The 14,558-nt window shown below is 32.9% G+C and overlaps 1 protein-coding gene across 1 annotated transcript in view; it reads left to right on the plus strand.

Annotated features, from left to right (window-relative positions):
* LOC129230317 (uncharacterized) overlaps positions 1-14,558 on the plus strand; it is a 71,632-nt gene that overhangs the window by 34,382 nt on the left and 22,692 nt on the right. The window contains exon 13 of the mRNA XM_054864716.1: positions 8,858-8,907. Coding sequence (XP_054720691.1) covers positions 8,858-8,907 — 50 coding nt within the window. The remainder of the gene's footprint in view (positions 1-8,857; positions 8,908-14,558) is intronic.

Raw genomic sequence — 14,558 nt, forward strand, 5'->3', positions numbered from 1 at the left:
AAATATCAATATTATATTAAATATTAAATATATTATATTAAATATCTATATATTATAATCTGATCCCTCTAATTTGACTTAAAAAAAGGTTCAAAAAATTATCGGTTTATACACAGAAATATGCATTATTTTACTTTCAGATTTGCTCTTTCAGTAAACAATTTGTGAAAGTTCCAATCTTGTTTATCAGAATTTTGTGAAGGGTCTGTTTTGTTTGATCGGGATTTTGTGAAAGGTCCGTTTTGGTTGATCGGATTTTTGTGAAGGGTCCGTTTTGGTTGATCGGAATTTTGTGAAGGGTCCGTTTTGGTTGATCGGATTTTTGTGAAAAGTCCGTTAATGGACCCAAATATCCTCTGGCCAGACCCCTGTATGCAGACTCCTAGTAAGGTTTAGTTGTGCACCTACCCTTTTGGTTGCATTCGGGTGTTTCTAAAGGGGTCTTTTGCACCTTTTTGGAGGGAAATCATTGTCAATTTCGATGCCAACTCAATTGGTGTTATAATTTGGTGGACACTTGGCGATATATATTGCCAGTCTTTTGGTCGCCAACTTGGCAACAAATTTGGCAATTAAATTTTTTTTTAAAAATCTGGTTTTAATTTGGCTACTGTTGGTGATATTTGGAGAGTTAACTATTGAATCATATTAAAATTGCCAATTATGGGGAAATAACATTAAATTGGTTTAAAAGGGAGTCATGTGATGCACGCATCAGCTTGTTTTCTTTACATTTTTTAGTTTTACAGAAAAAATTCATAAACTAAATAAATATGAACAATTTTGCTATGGGAAAAAAATAAAGTAAAAAATATAGTAAGCTCTTGTTAATGCAATAAAATAATTTTGGAAATGACGGATTTGCCTTATACTAATCTCTCTTTGGTTTCTGTTGACATTCTCTGGGAGAAAATGCCCAAATATGAACCACTTTTTGTTGATATCATTTATTGACTATTTTAGAATGCTCTTTTCCATCCAAAAAATTACCAGTTGTAGATGCATTTCCTATTCATAAGATTTTGGGGATCAATTTTACTCAAAAATTATACAGCTTTAGAAAAAAATTTTTTTTTGGGGCTTTGTCATTTGCATATTCCAACCAATGGGTTCTTAATATGGTATACCTAGAGATCCAAATAGAGCACCTAGTGCCATATTCGGCCCCCATACCATAATTGATCAAGAAATCAAGACTTCTAAATCAAAAATAAAGGTATCAGTGTGTTAAAATTAAACCAGTAATCTCACTCGTAAAATAACTTTAATAACTTCATAGAAAACAAGTAAACAAATAAATATGTAAAAAGATTATAAAGAAAGTTCAAAACATGTGGTGCACAAAAATAAACCAGTTTTTCTCTCCCCACAATTCTCGTGGGACCACCTAATGCACATGGTACATCTAGCCCAATTTCACCCTTGCAATCTTCAGAGAATTTGGATGCACAAAGGGGACATTCAACATCTTCTGTCTCACCTAGCGATTCCGGGTCCATGTCAGAGTCATTATCAATAAGGAAAAGGTCATCATCATCGAAACTATCATCAGACGATTCAATTTAAATAACTTTTCGGCGTCATTTCCCAGTTTTTTTTCCTCAGCTTTTGAAATGAGCTTTTTTTCTGCAAACTTGCCTAAAATTGATGATTGCTCTTCGTTGGTCGCAACACTATTTGCCAGTTTTGTCTTAGCATTATCTTTCTTCTTTTGTACTTTAGTAGGGTTTTTTTTTTTTTTTGCCTAACATCTTCTTGTAGGGTGATGATGTTGTAAGCGAAGCTTTCTCTGATCTTGATGACGAAGAGGAAGCAGGTTGTGAAGACGGGTGAGATGTCGTTTGGTGACACATAGCTTTGAGTCTGTTGTACTGAGGTAGAAGGGGTAAAATTATGAAGATCCTGATCAGAAACTCCAGAAGGAACTGATGAAGCCTGATAATCAGAAACAACATTAGATTCGTTCACGTTCTTCATTATTATTTCTAGGCATGAAGTCAATATCCTTGAAAATGTGTCTGTTACAAGGAAATAGTCCTGTCTTCTTAAAGGCATTGACTGAAGTCAACATTGTTGCAGCTCTATTCTGTGCCCTCTTAAACAATTCACCAATCTGATTGTTTGTCACAACTCTTCCAAGATAGTTCCGCAGCCTTGTTTCAATCTCTTGACTGTAGTAAGATTTGAGGGGAGCCATGAACCCTACATCGAGAGATTGCATTAGTGGAGTGAGGAGGCAATGCTACTATAGACACATGAGATTATCAAGCGCCATGTCTACTACATCCACATTTCGAGTGTGACTATAATGGCCGTCTAACACTAATAGAACAGGATTAGAAGCAGTCAGCCTTGTTACCTGGATGAAACGGTTCAACCACTTTGCGAAAATATCTCCTTGAACCCATCCAGACAGGTGACAAGCCCAAACTGAACCTACTGGGGTTCCATCCATCAAATTCAATGACATATTATTCTTAGGAAAAATCAGTAGAGGAAGGATATAGTTGCCGCAAGTATTCATGCATGTAATGACGGTCATGAGCTTGTCTCTTTCTGCAGAAGTTATGGTATAAACAACTTTTTTGCCCTTTCATACTGATAACTTTACTTCGGCGGCTTTGTACAATTGTTATACCTGTCTCATCTACATTGAACAAACTTTTGGGGTCATTATTAATTTTCTCCATTTCTTTTTCGAAAATACCAAAAAATTCGGATACACCTTCTGGAGTAAAACTCTTGGCCCTTGACAATGATAATGCTTCAGGCGTCCTCGTTGACAACTCAGGATGCCTTTTCATAAATAATCTAAGCAACTTTTTCCTAGCAGTTTGTTTTTCTTTAGAGAAAGGATGTTTCAACCCATTTCGCATCGCAAGTTGAAATGAGCCTGCGTTTGATGTCGCAGGCTCTCAACACGTAAAAACGTTTCTCAACTTCGATGCAATAGGTAACTAATTGAGTTTCAAGTTCAGGTGGAAGTACCGTCTTCCTTCCTAATTTGGTTTTGATCACTTCCTCTGTAGATCGAGGGTCTTTTACATATCTTATTAGTGGGGACATTATATGTTTTCTATGCCTTTAAGTAGCCCATCGACTTTTCTTTCACAGCAGTCACTGCTTCCATTATGGCTATCATGTCCCAAGCCTTCCTTTTTTTAGTTGTTTGCTCATATTCTGACATCTTGAAGAAAAAGTAAAGATAAATTAAATAATGTACTTCAGTACGACTTATCCTAGATAGGTAGAAGAACAACTTAATAGTCCCTCTGCCTTAAAATTGAATAGCATTGCTACTTGGACTCGGGTTCCTAGTTGGCATAAGTAACAACAACAACTTAATACATGGCTTCCTTAAGGGGTTTTCAACCTCCAGCTCAGTCACTTCCTATGCCGGGCTGACAGGGTTGGCCGGATTGGACCCAATGGGTTTTTTTGAAAAAACCCATTATTTAGCCTACTTTTGGGTTCTTTTTAAATTTTCTGAGAAGTTTTTAAAAAAAATAATTAACTTAAATACTTTCACAATTTAAACTTCTTTTTTATTTGTTCTTCACCATAGACAATGGACATAAAAAATTAATTTTGAATTTTAATAGTATTTCTTAACTCTTAACGGCATTAAAAAAAATACTTCAAAGATTTTAAATAAATATATTTAACTTTTTTCTTTAACTTGTCAATAAATAACTCAAATTATCTTGACTAAGTCCTGTCATGTCTGATTTTCTCGATATTTGTAGATTGTACAGAGGAAACTACTCTAACTATAAGGCTTTCATGTAAATTATTTTCTCCAAACCAACACGTCACAAATCTCAAATAAACAAGGTATATTTTTTAGAAATTAACAGGTTGTACAAATGGTTGGACAAAAAACAGAATAGATGTACAATATTTTCATTATCTTACAAAAAATTTAATATTTCTTACTCTGTACACAGAAATAGAAAAACAGGCAACATGAAATTCAAAGAAATATCTTGATTAAGCTGGAATTAGTAAAAAGGGATTTTTTTTAAAACTAGTTGACATTCTACAGTAGTTTTGCATAACAAAATGAAATACAACGAAGTAAAATGCAAAAAAAAAAATGTAGTAATTAAAAACAAACAAACAATTTTATCACTCGAGAAGTAACTTTGTCCTAACTGTTGGTAATCATGGAAACTAAAAAATCTGAAACTTCACCACTCTTGGGTTTTGTTGTCTTTTTTACTTTTCTTCAGAAAACGCTGAATTTTCCAGCCTTTTTTACCCTAAGACAATTTTTGTGCTTTGTCCATATACTTCAGGGTTGGCAAGTTTCTGCCGAGGCGGTCAAAACCACTGGTAGAAACCGGTTAAAACCGGCATGGCAAAAACCACTTTCTGCCACATTTGCGGCAGAAACTGGCAAAAACTCACGAAATGAAAAAAAAATTAAATTATTGACTGCAATAGGAAGTGCACAGAAAAAAGAATTATTAACCAAAGCACAATTTAATTACGATATTACCACAATTTAAAATCAAATGTTACATTGTTTGGACACTGCAATTGCTTCTTAGAAAAGGTGGTTTCTAAAATCTAAACAGTTTCTCAATCTAATATGTACAAATGAGAAACTTTAGAATATTCCTGAAACAGAAGAGCTAGCAGGCAATGCATGAAGGAACAAGCAATGTTCATGAAACTTTCATCAATTTTTTTTTTTAACTGGTCCACCATGTAGTAACTGGGGTAGTGGGAGAAATTCAACTGGAAAAATAAGTTTCGAGAAATAGGGCTAATTTGTTTTGCTAAACTATGACATTAGGTACAAAATCTATGTTAATATTGGCAAGTAAAATTCAGGCACTTTCTTCTTGAAGCACGTGATAATTTCAATCACAAGCAATTTAGATGAAGCATATAAGTGAACAAATTAAAATCAGAAATGCCTTTTAATTCTGTATGTCACTCCTCTTTCCTGAGCACCTATATGATTTTTCGTCCTTTGTTAGATTTATCCAAACATTACGAGCATCTGCAATTGAAAAGTTCCCTTCTCAAACTAAATCAAGGGCATTAGCATAGGATTTTATTTTTTTTAATGATGAAATGAAGTTTCATTTTTTAGTTTACTTAAACGAATATCATTTAGCAATCACTTAGGTAATTAAAGATGTTTTTAAGTTTTTGCCAGTTTCTGCCGGTTTTTACCGGTTATAACCAGTTTCTGCCACTGGCATGGCAAAAACTAGTTTCTGCCGGCAGAAAGCCAACCCTGATATACTTACACTACAATATGCTACAAACAGCCCATTTGCCCTAAAAAAAGACGAAAAAACCCACATTTTTTTCAAAAAACCCTGGGTCCATGGGCTTTTTTAAAAAAACCTGGGTTTTTGCCAACCCTGCGGGCTGATGAGTGCTAATAAGCACGAAACTGCAGTGCTCGGCTAGAATGACTGAGCTGGCGATGTATTTCATGTATTTCTGCCTTAGCCCTGGCTATAGGGCGGTAATTTACTGAAAACAACTTAATAGTTCCTTTTTTTTTTAAAAGAAGAAAAAAAATGAGGTCCAAATATAGTACTATACCCATATTTGGCAACCCTTGATGGTGCGATATTGGGAACTCAACGTGGTCTGATAATACTAGCTACTGACAAAGAGGAAATGAATTTCATGCCAAACAAATAGTTGGCAAATATTAATACAAATAAATTGAAACAACAGACATGTTAAAACAATTCAAAATCACTTACCTTTATGGAAAAAAATTCTAACATGTGTAACCACAAAAACTTAAAACACATGAAAGCATAAATGGCGGACAATAGATACTAAGGTCAAAACTTTGTTCGCGAACGCACTACCCCCAGGGTTGGCCGGATTGGACACAATTGGGTTGGATCCAGTGGGTTTTTTTGAAAATCTAAAAAAACCCATTATTTAACCCACTTTTGGGTTAAAATTTTCTGAGAAGTTTTTTAAAAAATTAATTAATTCAAATACTTTCAAAATTTAAACTTCTTTTTTATTTGTTCTTCACCACAGACAATGGACATAAAAATTGAATTTTGAACTATTTTTTAACTCTTAACGGCATTAAAAAAGTACTTCAAAGATTTTAAATAAATTTATTTAACTTTTTTCTTTAACTGGTCAATAAATAACTCAAATTATCTTGACTAAGTCCTGTCACGTCTAATTTTCTCAATATTTGTAGATTGTACAGAGGAAACTATTCTAGCTAAAAGGCTTTCGTGTAAATTATTTTCTGCAAACCAACACGTCACAAATCTCAAATAAACATACACAAGGTATATTTTTTAGAAATTAACAGGTTTTACAAATGGTCGGACGGAAAACAGAATAGGATGTAGAGTATTTTCTTTTTCTTACCAAAAAGTTTAATATTCCTTACTCTGTACACAGAAATAGAAAAACAGGCAACATAAAATTCAAAGAAATGTCTTGATTAAGCTGGAATTCAGTAAAAAGGGATTTAAACTATTTGAGGTTCTACAGTAGTTTTGCATAACAAAATGAAATACAATAAAGTAAAATGCAAAAAAGAAAAAAAAATGTAGTAATTAAAAACGAGCATACGAACAATAGATTTTATCACTGGAGAAGTAACTTTGCCTTAACTGTTGGTAATCATGGAAACTAAAAAATCTGAAACTTCACCATTCTTGGGTTTTGTCGTCTTTTATACTTTTCTTCAGCGAACGCTGAATTTTCCAGCTTTTTTTACCCCAAGACAATTTTTATGCTTTGTTCATATACTTACGTTACAATATTCTACAAGTACCCCACATTTTCCCTAAAAAAAGACAAAAACCCACATTTCTTTAAAAAAAACCGCTTTAGTTGGATTTTTTTGGGTTTTATTTTAAAAAACCCTGGGTCCATGGGCTTTTTAAAAAAAGCCCTGGTTTTTGCCAACCCTGCACTACCCACTGTTGAGCAAACTCGGAAAACTATTGTTTGAGGATTTTTTTACTGGGCTGCACTTTCTCTTTTGCAAGATATAAGGAAGTGCTATACTAGAGGACTATACCATATTTGAGCACTTTACCCTACATTGGTAGAAACAATAGTGAATATATTTGTTGGTACTGTACATTTCTTTTAAAGCAATACAGTTAGGAAACTTGTCTGATTATAATCTGATTTAAATTGATTGAATAAATTACTCCAACAAGAAAATGTTGATGTTTTGAACTATCATTTTTTAAAAATACCATGTTTATACTTGTGTACTGATCTCTATTTTCTCCCCCCCCCCCCACCCTTTTTTTTTTTTGGTGCAAGAGCAACTTATTCAGCATTTTCTATTTTTTTCTAATTTATAGCTAAAATTATACTCTCAAAGCATGATGAAAAAAGGAATGCAAACTGAGGACAAGTAAAAATTCAAATTATGTGAAAAGAATAAGTATTTGATCTATGCATGCATTCAATAACTTAATTTCTAACAAAAAATGCAAAAGCCCTCTAATCATTAAAATTTGTTTCTATTTGTAAATCGTTTGACTTCAGACAAATAGGTAAAAATTCACAGAGCAGCAGGAGCATTTTTCCTAGAACTTCCATTAAAAGAAATTTTTTAGCTCCTGAAATATTCATTGTTGTCCCTAAAATTTTCATTGTTTTACATTGAATTTTTCTAATCTTATTCCACTTGAATTTGGTTCTAGTTTTGTTTTACAGACTGAAAATTTTACGTTTAATTTTCACTTCATTGTGCATTTAAATTTCATTTAGAAAATTTCTGAAGGGCATTTTTATGCTTGTGATTTGTCTGCATTTTCTGCATGTACCATATCAGTTAGCATATTATTATTCGGGAGATCAAAATTATGGCCAATTTGTACTTTAATTGGTGTTGTTCAGAGCATTTGGTATATGCTTGGTATTCGAATTGGATAGTGTAATACATTGCCCGCTGCTTATTTAAATCACATTCGTTCTAAGGACATTTGATTTTATAAAGCGGATGATTTTAAAAACCGGCATACCTATATTTAAAAAAATTAAAGGTTTTGAATTTTAAACACTCTAAAAACAAAATGAGTTTCTTCATTAAGTTTTGTTTTAAGTGTTTCAAAATACAATTGACATTTCAACTAAACATGAGGTACATTTTTTTATTTGCACAAGGTTCTTAAAATATTGGCGTATTATTGTTTGATTAACAGAATTGGAAAGTAAAGATTCAATATCATTTGAGGCTGTGAGAAGTGAAGGGGTGTGAGAAGAAATTTTAAAGTTTTGAGTAAAACACGTTGAAAGTTTAGATCCTAGGTAGGCTTGCATCCTAGGATCCTATGAAAAGCTTTTCTAAATCATGCTGTATAACATTACCTACCAGAAATACTTGTATTTTCTCTTGTTCAAAACAGAAAATAGGTTATCCTTTCATTTACACTGGTTATCGCAAAATTTTTAATTTCAGCACTTTGCGTTTCTCACTGCAGCGTTTGAAAATTTACAAAATGCTTTGTATCTTTCAACATTATTTTTTCCTCTTTGATCTGAAGTGCATTCTACAACATCAAGCGCTTTTCTAACCTCTATTGAAGAGGACAAATTTGGCACTAAGATTCCCTCATCATCTGAGATTGATTCTTTCACTTCTTGGTGTTTCTTTAACAACTTTTTAGGTATTATGTGCAAAAGTTTAAATTTATAAAACAGTGAAAGTGATTTTATTAACGGATGGTTTTGACATGGTATGAAAAAGCAATGATTCTGTTTTTCCAGATTTGATTTTAAAAAAAACTAATGATTTTATCATCCAGTGATTTTATTAGTGGCGGGTACTGTACTGCAAAACTAAGGGTTGCTCTTTGATACTGTTGTCTTTTCTATTCACTAGGATTTCCAGAGGAAAATGTCTCCGGAGCTACCTCGGGTCGAGCCGAAAAAGTAAGTGGTTTGACTTTACAAATGTTCGCTGATCTTGGCTCAGATTTTCTTTTTTATCAGATGTGTTCTTATCATGCAACATTCACACTATGTCCGCACATCCGTCACCGACGTATACTTTTCCCCTTAAAACCAGTTTTTGGCCGGCGTTGCCATGACAGCAAGCCGTATTGTACGGGACCCGCCGACGGAACGAGAAGTCGGATATCTGACAGCTCTAACGTCCGTAGAGTTGGGCATCGCATTTCATTGGTCTTCACGAGATGAGCGCACTCTCTGTATTGGGTGAGAGACTGACATGTGCCTTTTTCGCGTTCACCAAGTATGAATGCTTCTTCCTTTTCGGAAAACGTTGTTCTGTCCGCTTTACGTGGCGAACGTGATGTGCGGACGCTGTATGAATTACGCTTTAGATGTGCATTTTTCTTTAATGTACAGGTTTACAAAAGTAACTATACAGAGCAATTCTTGCTTTAAATGAAAAGAAAAATGCAACCTTCAAGTATATTCCTATGCTTTATTTCAAAGTCAGTCGGCTTAAATCTAACATTTTAAAATTACAAATTTCTAAACATTTTCTTTGCAAGACAAGTTTTATTTTGTGTATCTTATAATTTACACAATTGATGTAAGCATGCAAGCAAAAATAAACATAAACAATGGCTATTTTCTAAAGTGGACTTTGGGATGATTAGGAATGAATTGTGTACAGTTCATTAAAGGAAAAAAGAAAAAACCTATTTTTATGCAAAAAGAAAGTCTCTGGAAAAAAAAAAAATCTTATAGAATTTTCCTTATTCCTTTTTCATTTTCTTTCTTTCTTTTTTTTCTTTTTGTAAAGTCCTGCCAACAGTAAATTCTTTGGCAGTATTTCTTGGTGGCTCTTTTATGCCTGTATAATTTATATTTTTGGATTTTCTATTCATGCAGGGTTTGTATGCTCCGGGAAAATCTGGAAAGCCTGGAATTGTCAGGGAAAATGACATAGTTAAAAATGTCAGGGAAATTTCCATATTTGCACCCAATTTTTCCCAGTTAATTTTGTACCATGGGATCTAATCTTTGATTTTATCAATGTTTCCTGGAAAAAATAAAAAAAATTTTTGAGGCAGAATGAAGCTGGCAATAAAAAAAAAATGGCGACCCCCCCCCCCCCCCAAAAAAAAAAAAAAAAAAACTTCTGCTGACGTCATTTTTTCCCCACAATAGTTCCCAAGAAAAAAACTTCCTAGGGTGAACAGGAATTGAGCACAAATTCAACAGGGGATAGTACAATGTACTGCTTTTGAAGCACAGTTTGCGGATAGTAGGGTCGATCGGGAATTTTTTTTTTTTAATCAAAAAATCTTTCCAGCTGAAACGTAGTAGCCAGTTTTGGTCATTCATAAGATGGAAGTACACACAATGCCTAAATGGCTAAGTGTCTAAAAACAAAGCAGAATTGGATGTTTTCTTTAACTGCAAACAAATGAAAATAACACAAAATGTGCTGCAAAATTTTTTTTATCTATATTATTTTTTATTTTAAATAGGTAATTTTCTTCAGAAATGAAAAATTTTGTTCTTAAAACTTAATCTTATCTTCAATTATGCCTTGGACACAAATGTGCTGAAAATATTTCAACTGAATTGCACTTTCACAAATATTTATTATTTTTAAATTGTTTTCATGCTACAAATTCAAAATGTTCCTTTTTTTTTTGATAATTAGTAATTATTTTCCGGAATAATGCAAAATTTTATCTCTGAGCATTTTTTTTATTCTATTTGATTTTGACGCTTTTATGTGAAAAAAACTGACTACTTTTTCTTAATTGTAGTTTTTAAGGATTATTAATTATTTATAACTACTTTTATGCTACACATTCAAAAATCTACTTATTATCTTAAATTTTTTACTTAGTCGCCTTATTTGTTCGTTTGCAAGATGGAAGTTGACATAAATTGACAAAAACATAATTGGATGTGAATCTCAAAGTAAGCTATTGAAAGTAAATGTGCAATTAATTATGAATTTTTAAAAAATATTTAATTTTTAAATTTTTTAATGTAAGCATCCTTTATCAAGGGTGCCCGTATGCAAAATTTTAGGGGGGGGGAGGCTCAGATTTTTTCCCCCATGGTTAACAGTTTAAAAGTATTTTTTTAGTTTCTGCCATTTACTAAGTAGTGGAAAGGGTGTACATGGGAACAATTTTCTTTTCCACTCTATATTTTTCCAAAATTAATATCACAAAAATATCCCCATGTTTAATTTTTTTTTTTTTTTGAGACCTGAGGAACATATGAATACATTTAAAAAATGCAGGAAAAGCATCATATTTCAAAGAAAAACTCTAATATGAAAAATATACTTATATACCATATATTGAAGGGTCTTTACTGTGTCAGTTTAAATTTTACAGTAATTGTGTCATTAAGAAAGTATTTTTTCCCAAATGTACAACTCTGCTCACAGTCAAATTTTAAAGTCTTGTAGCTTGTTCTGATCACTGGATAGAAAACAAAAAAAAAAAAAAAAAAAAAAAAAATTCTTCAACTGCATTGTGCAAAAAATATTTTATTGTGTAAAGTTTTTTCTTAACATTTATCTAAATTAGCCAAACAATTTTGCACTTAGTTTTCAGAAATTTTATCTGCAGTTTTCTTTGAAATAATCTTCAATAATAAAATTGATCACATAAAATGAAATATAAAAAGATTAAGTTGCAAATACTTATAAGTTACTTTGTAGAATAGGGATGGTAAATTTTGTGAATTTTAATACTTATCAGAGAAGCAAACTGCACGTTTCATTTCCTACTTGATAACTTATCAACCTCTAATTCTTCCAAATTCATGTCCTTCATTCTGCCTCTGTGAATACTTAACAAGCACAAACTTGAAAGACACTCTTCATTCATGGTAGTTCTCGACCATGTTTTTACCCGCCTGAGGGTACTAAATGATCGCTCATCAGTGCATGTTGTTGGAGGAGTCGTAATGTAGTTCAATAAAGTTCTTTGAATCTAAGGGAAAAATTTAGTGTCTGAGAGAAGATCAATGAGTTTTGTCTTCTGATTCGAGTCCTTGTTTTTCCACATATCGTACCAGATTCTTGATTCTGCTTCAAGATTTTCAAGTTCATAAAACTGCGATAACTCCTTCATTGCATTGATGAGAGCACCTTTTTCTATCGTCTTCGTCATATCGGGATGAATAAAAGTTTCTTTAAATGGTGTCTCATTAACATCTGCAAATCTGGATTCAAGTGACATAATTAACGAGTCCAAGTAAGGAATAAATAGAACAGTTCTGTAGTAATCCAAAGGAGAAGTCACAGGAATGTTAGATCAATGAACTTGCTGTGTACACATTCTGGGCATTTTGATGTCGATATTTAAAGAATTGCATAAATCTTTTATTTCTATAAAAATTTCATCAAATTCTTCATTTGTTTCTTTTCTATGCTTCCGAAACACTTCCAGAAGTTCATTCTTTATGTGTTGATGAACGGAAAGCAGTTCAAAGTCCACAGATTGAAATTTACAGTAGGCGCCGCTTAATGTGATCACTTTGGGACAAATAAAATTTGATAACAATTACCGAAAAGAATCCAGGAGGCACAAAATAATGTTGTAGTTTTTTTCAATTAAAAAGCATATTTTTTGCAACCGCAAATTAAAATTACAATGACTCAACTAAACGCAGTTTTAAAATATAAATGACTAAATTAGCATAGTGGAAATATCTGAAGCATAAAAGGGAAAACTAAAATATGTAATTTCGAAACACATAGTAATAGGTGAAAGAAAATATGAGCATTTACTCCTGCATCCTCTTCCCTGATTTGTAAACCGCTGTTTCAAAGCAGATTCAATTACCAGCATGGTTTTGCTTGTTGTTTAATTTTACATTTAGCTTTGCTTTGTTTTCAATCTCGTCTTGATTCTTTAAGAACTTACAAAGCAGGGTTCGCGTTTACGCGCTATAGCGGGTTTTTTACGCAAATTCGCGGAAAGGGGACGCAACTTCCGCGAAAATTCGGGTCCTAGGGACCCAGAAAACCCAAAAGATAAGAAAAAAAAAATTGTGGAAAATGCTGAAGATCCATTTAGTAATTGCTTTTAAGCTTCAATAACCAGGAGAATCAACAGAAAGGAATTAAAATGACCCTATCTCTTTATCAGCTATTCAAACACACCCCTATTGTTGACCAGTCAATGGAGTTTTATTAGTAATAAGACTGGAACTTACAGTGACATCCTGTTCTGAGCTCAGGGAGCAAAATATTGCAGATTCATAAATAGTCCATTGTACTGTAAACTGTACAAGCTCTCCCTCAACTTTTATCTTTCCTGAAAACAGTAATCAAGACTAAAAGTAAGAGTGTGGTTTCAATGTAACCTTCAGGATTAATACAAGACAACTGTACAGTAAAAGCATATATCTATTTGGCACTCATGTAACCAGAATTATTTTTTGAAAATCATGCATCCCCAATAACAGGATAGGAGAAAAAAAAATGGCGAACATTTTCCCGATCGCGCTGAACACAAAGTTCTGAACTTCACACATTTTTCTTCTTAAATTGCTTATGAATACTTGAACTTTATACAAAAGCACTTTAAGCTTGTCCTCTTTCTAGTAATTCATCTCTTTCTGATGGGTTTTTTTATTTGGACTTGCAAAAGTCAGGTTTATAATTTTCAGACCATCTTGTCTCACAAAGGCCAGGAATACTAGGAATTTTTTTTCCTCCTTAGCATACTTTCTCTAAAAAATTTGATTACTTGCTTTATTGTTCCAACTGTGTTTCGGATTTCTGATACGAGATTAAGGTCAATAAGCACAAAATTCAAACGATGAGATGCACAATGAAAATATAGCTTTTGTATACACTTCTCTAATTCTTTGTTGAACACCAGCGTCTTTTCCAGCCATTGTTGAGCATCCATCAAAGCCTAAGCCGATAAGTTCAGTCATTTCTAGTCCTAAGTTTTCCGTAGATTTCAAAATAGCACCTGCAATGCTTCCTGCATCTAACTTTTCAAGCTCAGTAAAACCCACGAACTCTTCTTTTATCACAGAACCAAAATTATCATCTTCTTTCACGTATCTTACTTCGAGAGACAATTGTTCTGCTGATATGTGCAGTTTCATCAGCAAGCAAAGAAAATGCTTCAGATCCATTGACTTCTTTTACTATCATTTCTTGTATTATACATCCACAAATGTTAATTAAATCATTTTGAACTCGGCGAGAAGCATATTTTGCTTTTCCTAAATGAATATTTAAATAGTCTTTTAGAATTTCGTCACCTGCAAGAATTTGGAAATGAAGTAAATCTTCAAAGTTTCCATTATTTGACAATTTCCCGTGAAGAGGAATGTCATGACTTCCACAAAAAATAATTGTTTTCAAGAGATAGATTTCAGTTTTGTTCTATTGACTTGAATTATTTTATCTCTTGCTGTATCGAGTTGCTCTATCATATTTTTGCTTTTCATTTCTACAGAATCACAGAAGACTTTAGCATTAGCTGTAGCTTCTTGATGCCAATTAGATTTAGCATGTGCTCTTGCATCTTCATGAAAATGTTTAAAATACTTTTGAGCACTAACTACGAAGGAGCCCAAAAATCCTTGTTTTAAGGTTGGTTTAAACAACA

This window comes from Uloborus diversus, chromosome 9 (assembly GCF_026930045.1).
Source record: "Uloborus diversus isolate 005 chromosome 9, Udiv.v.3.1, whole genome shotgun sequence".
NCBI lineage: Eukaryota > Metazoa > Arthropoda > Arachnida > Araneae > Uloboridae > Uloborus > Uloborus diversus.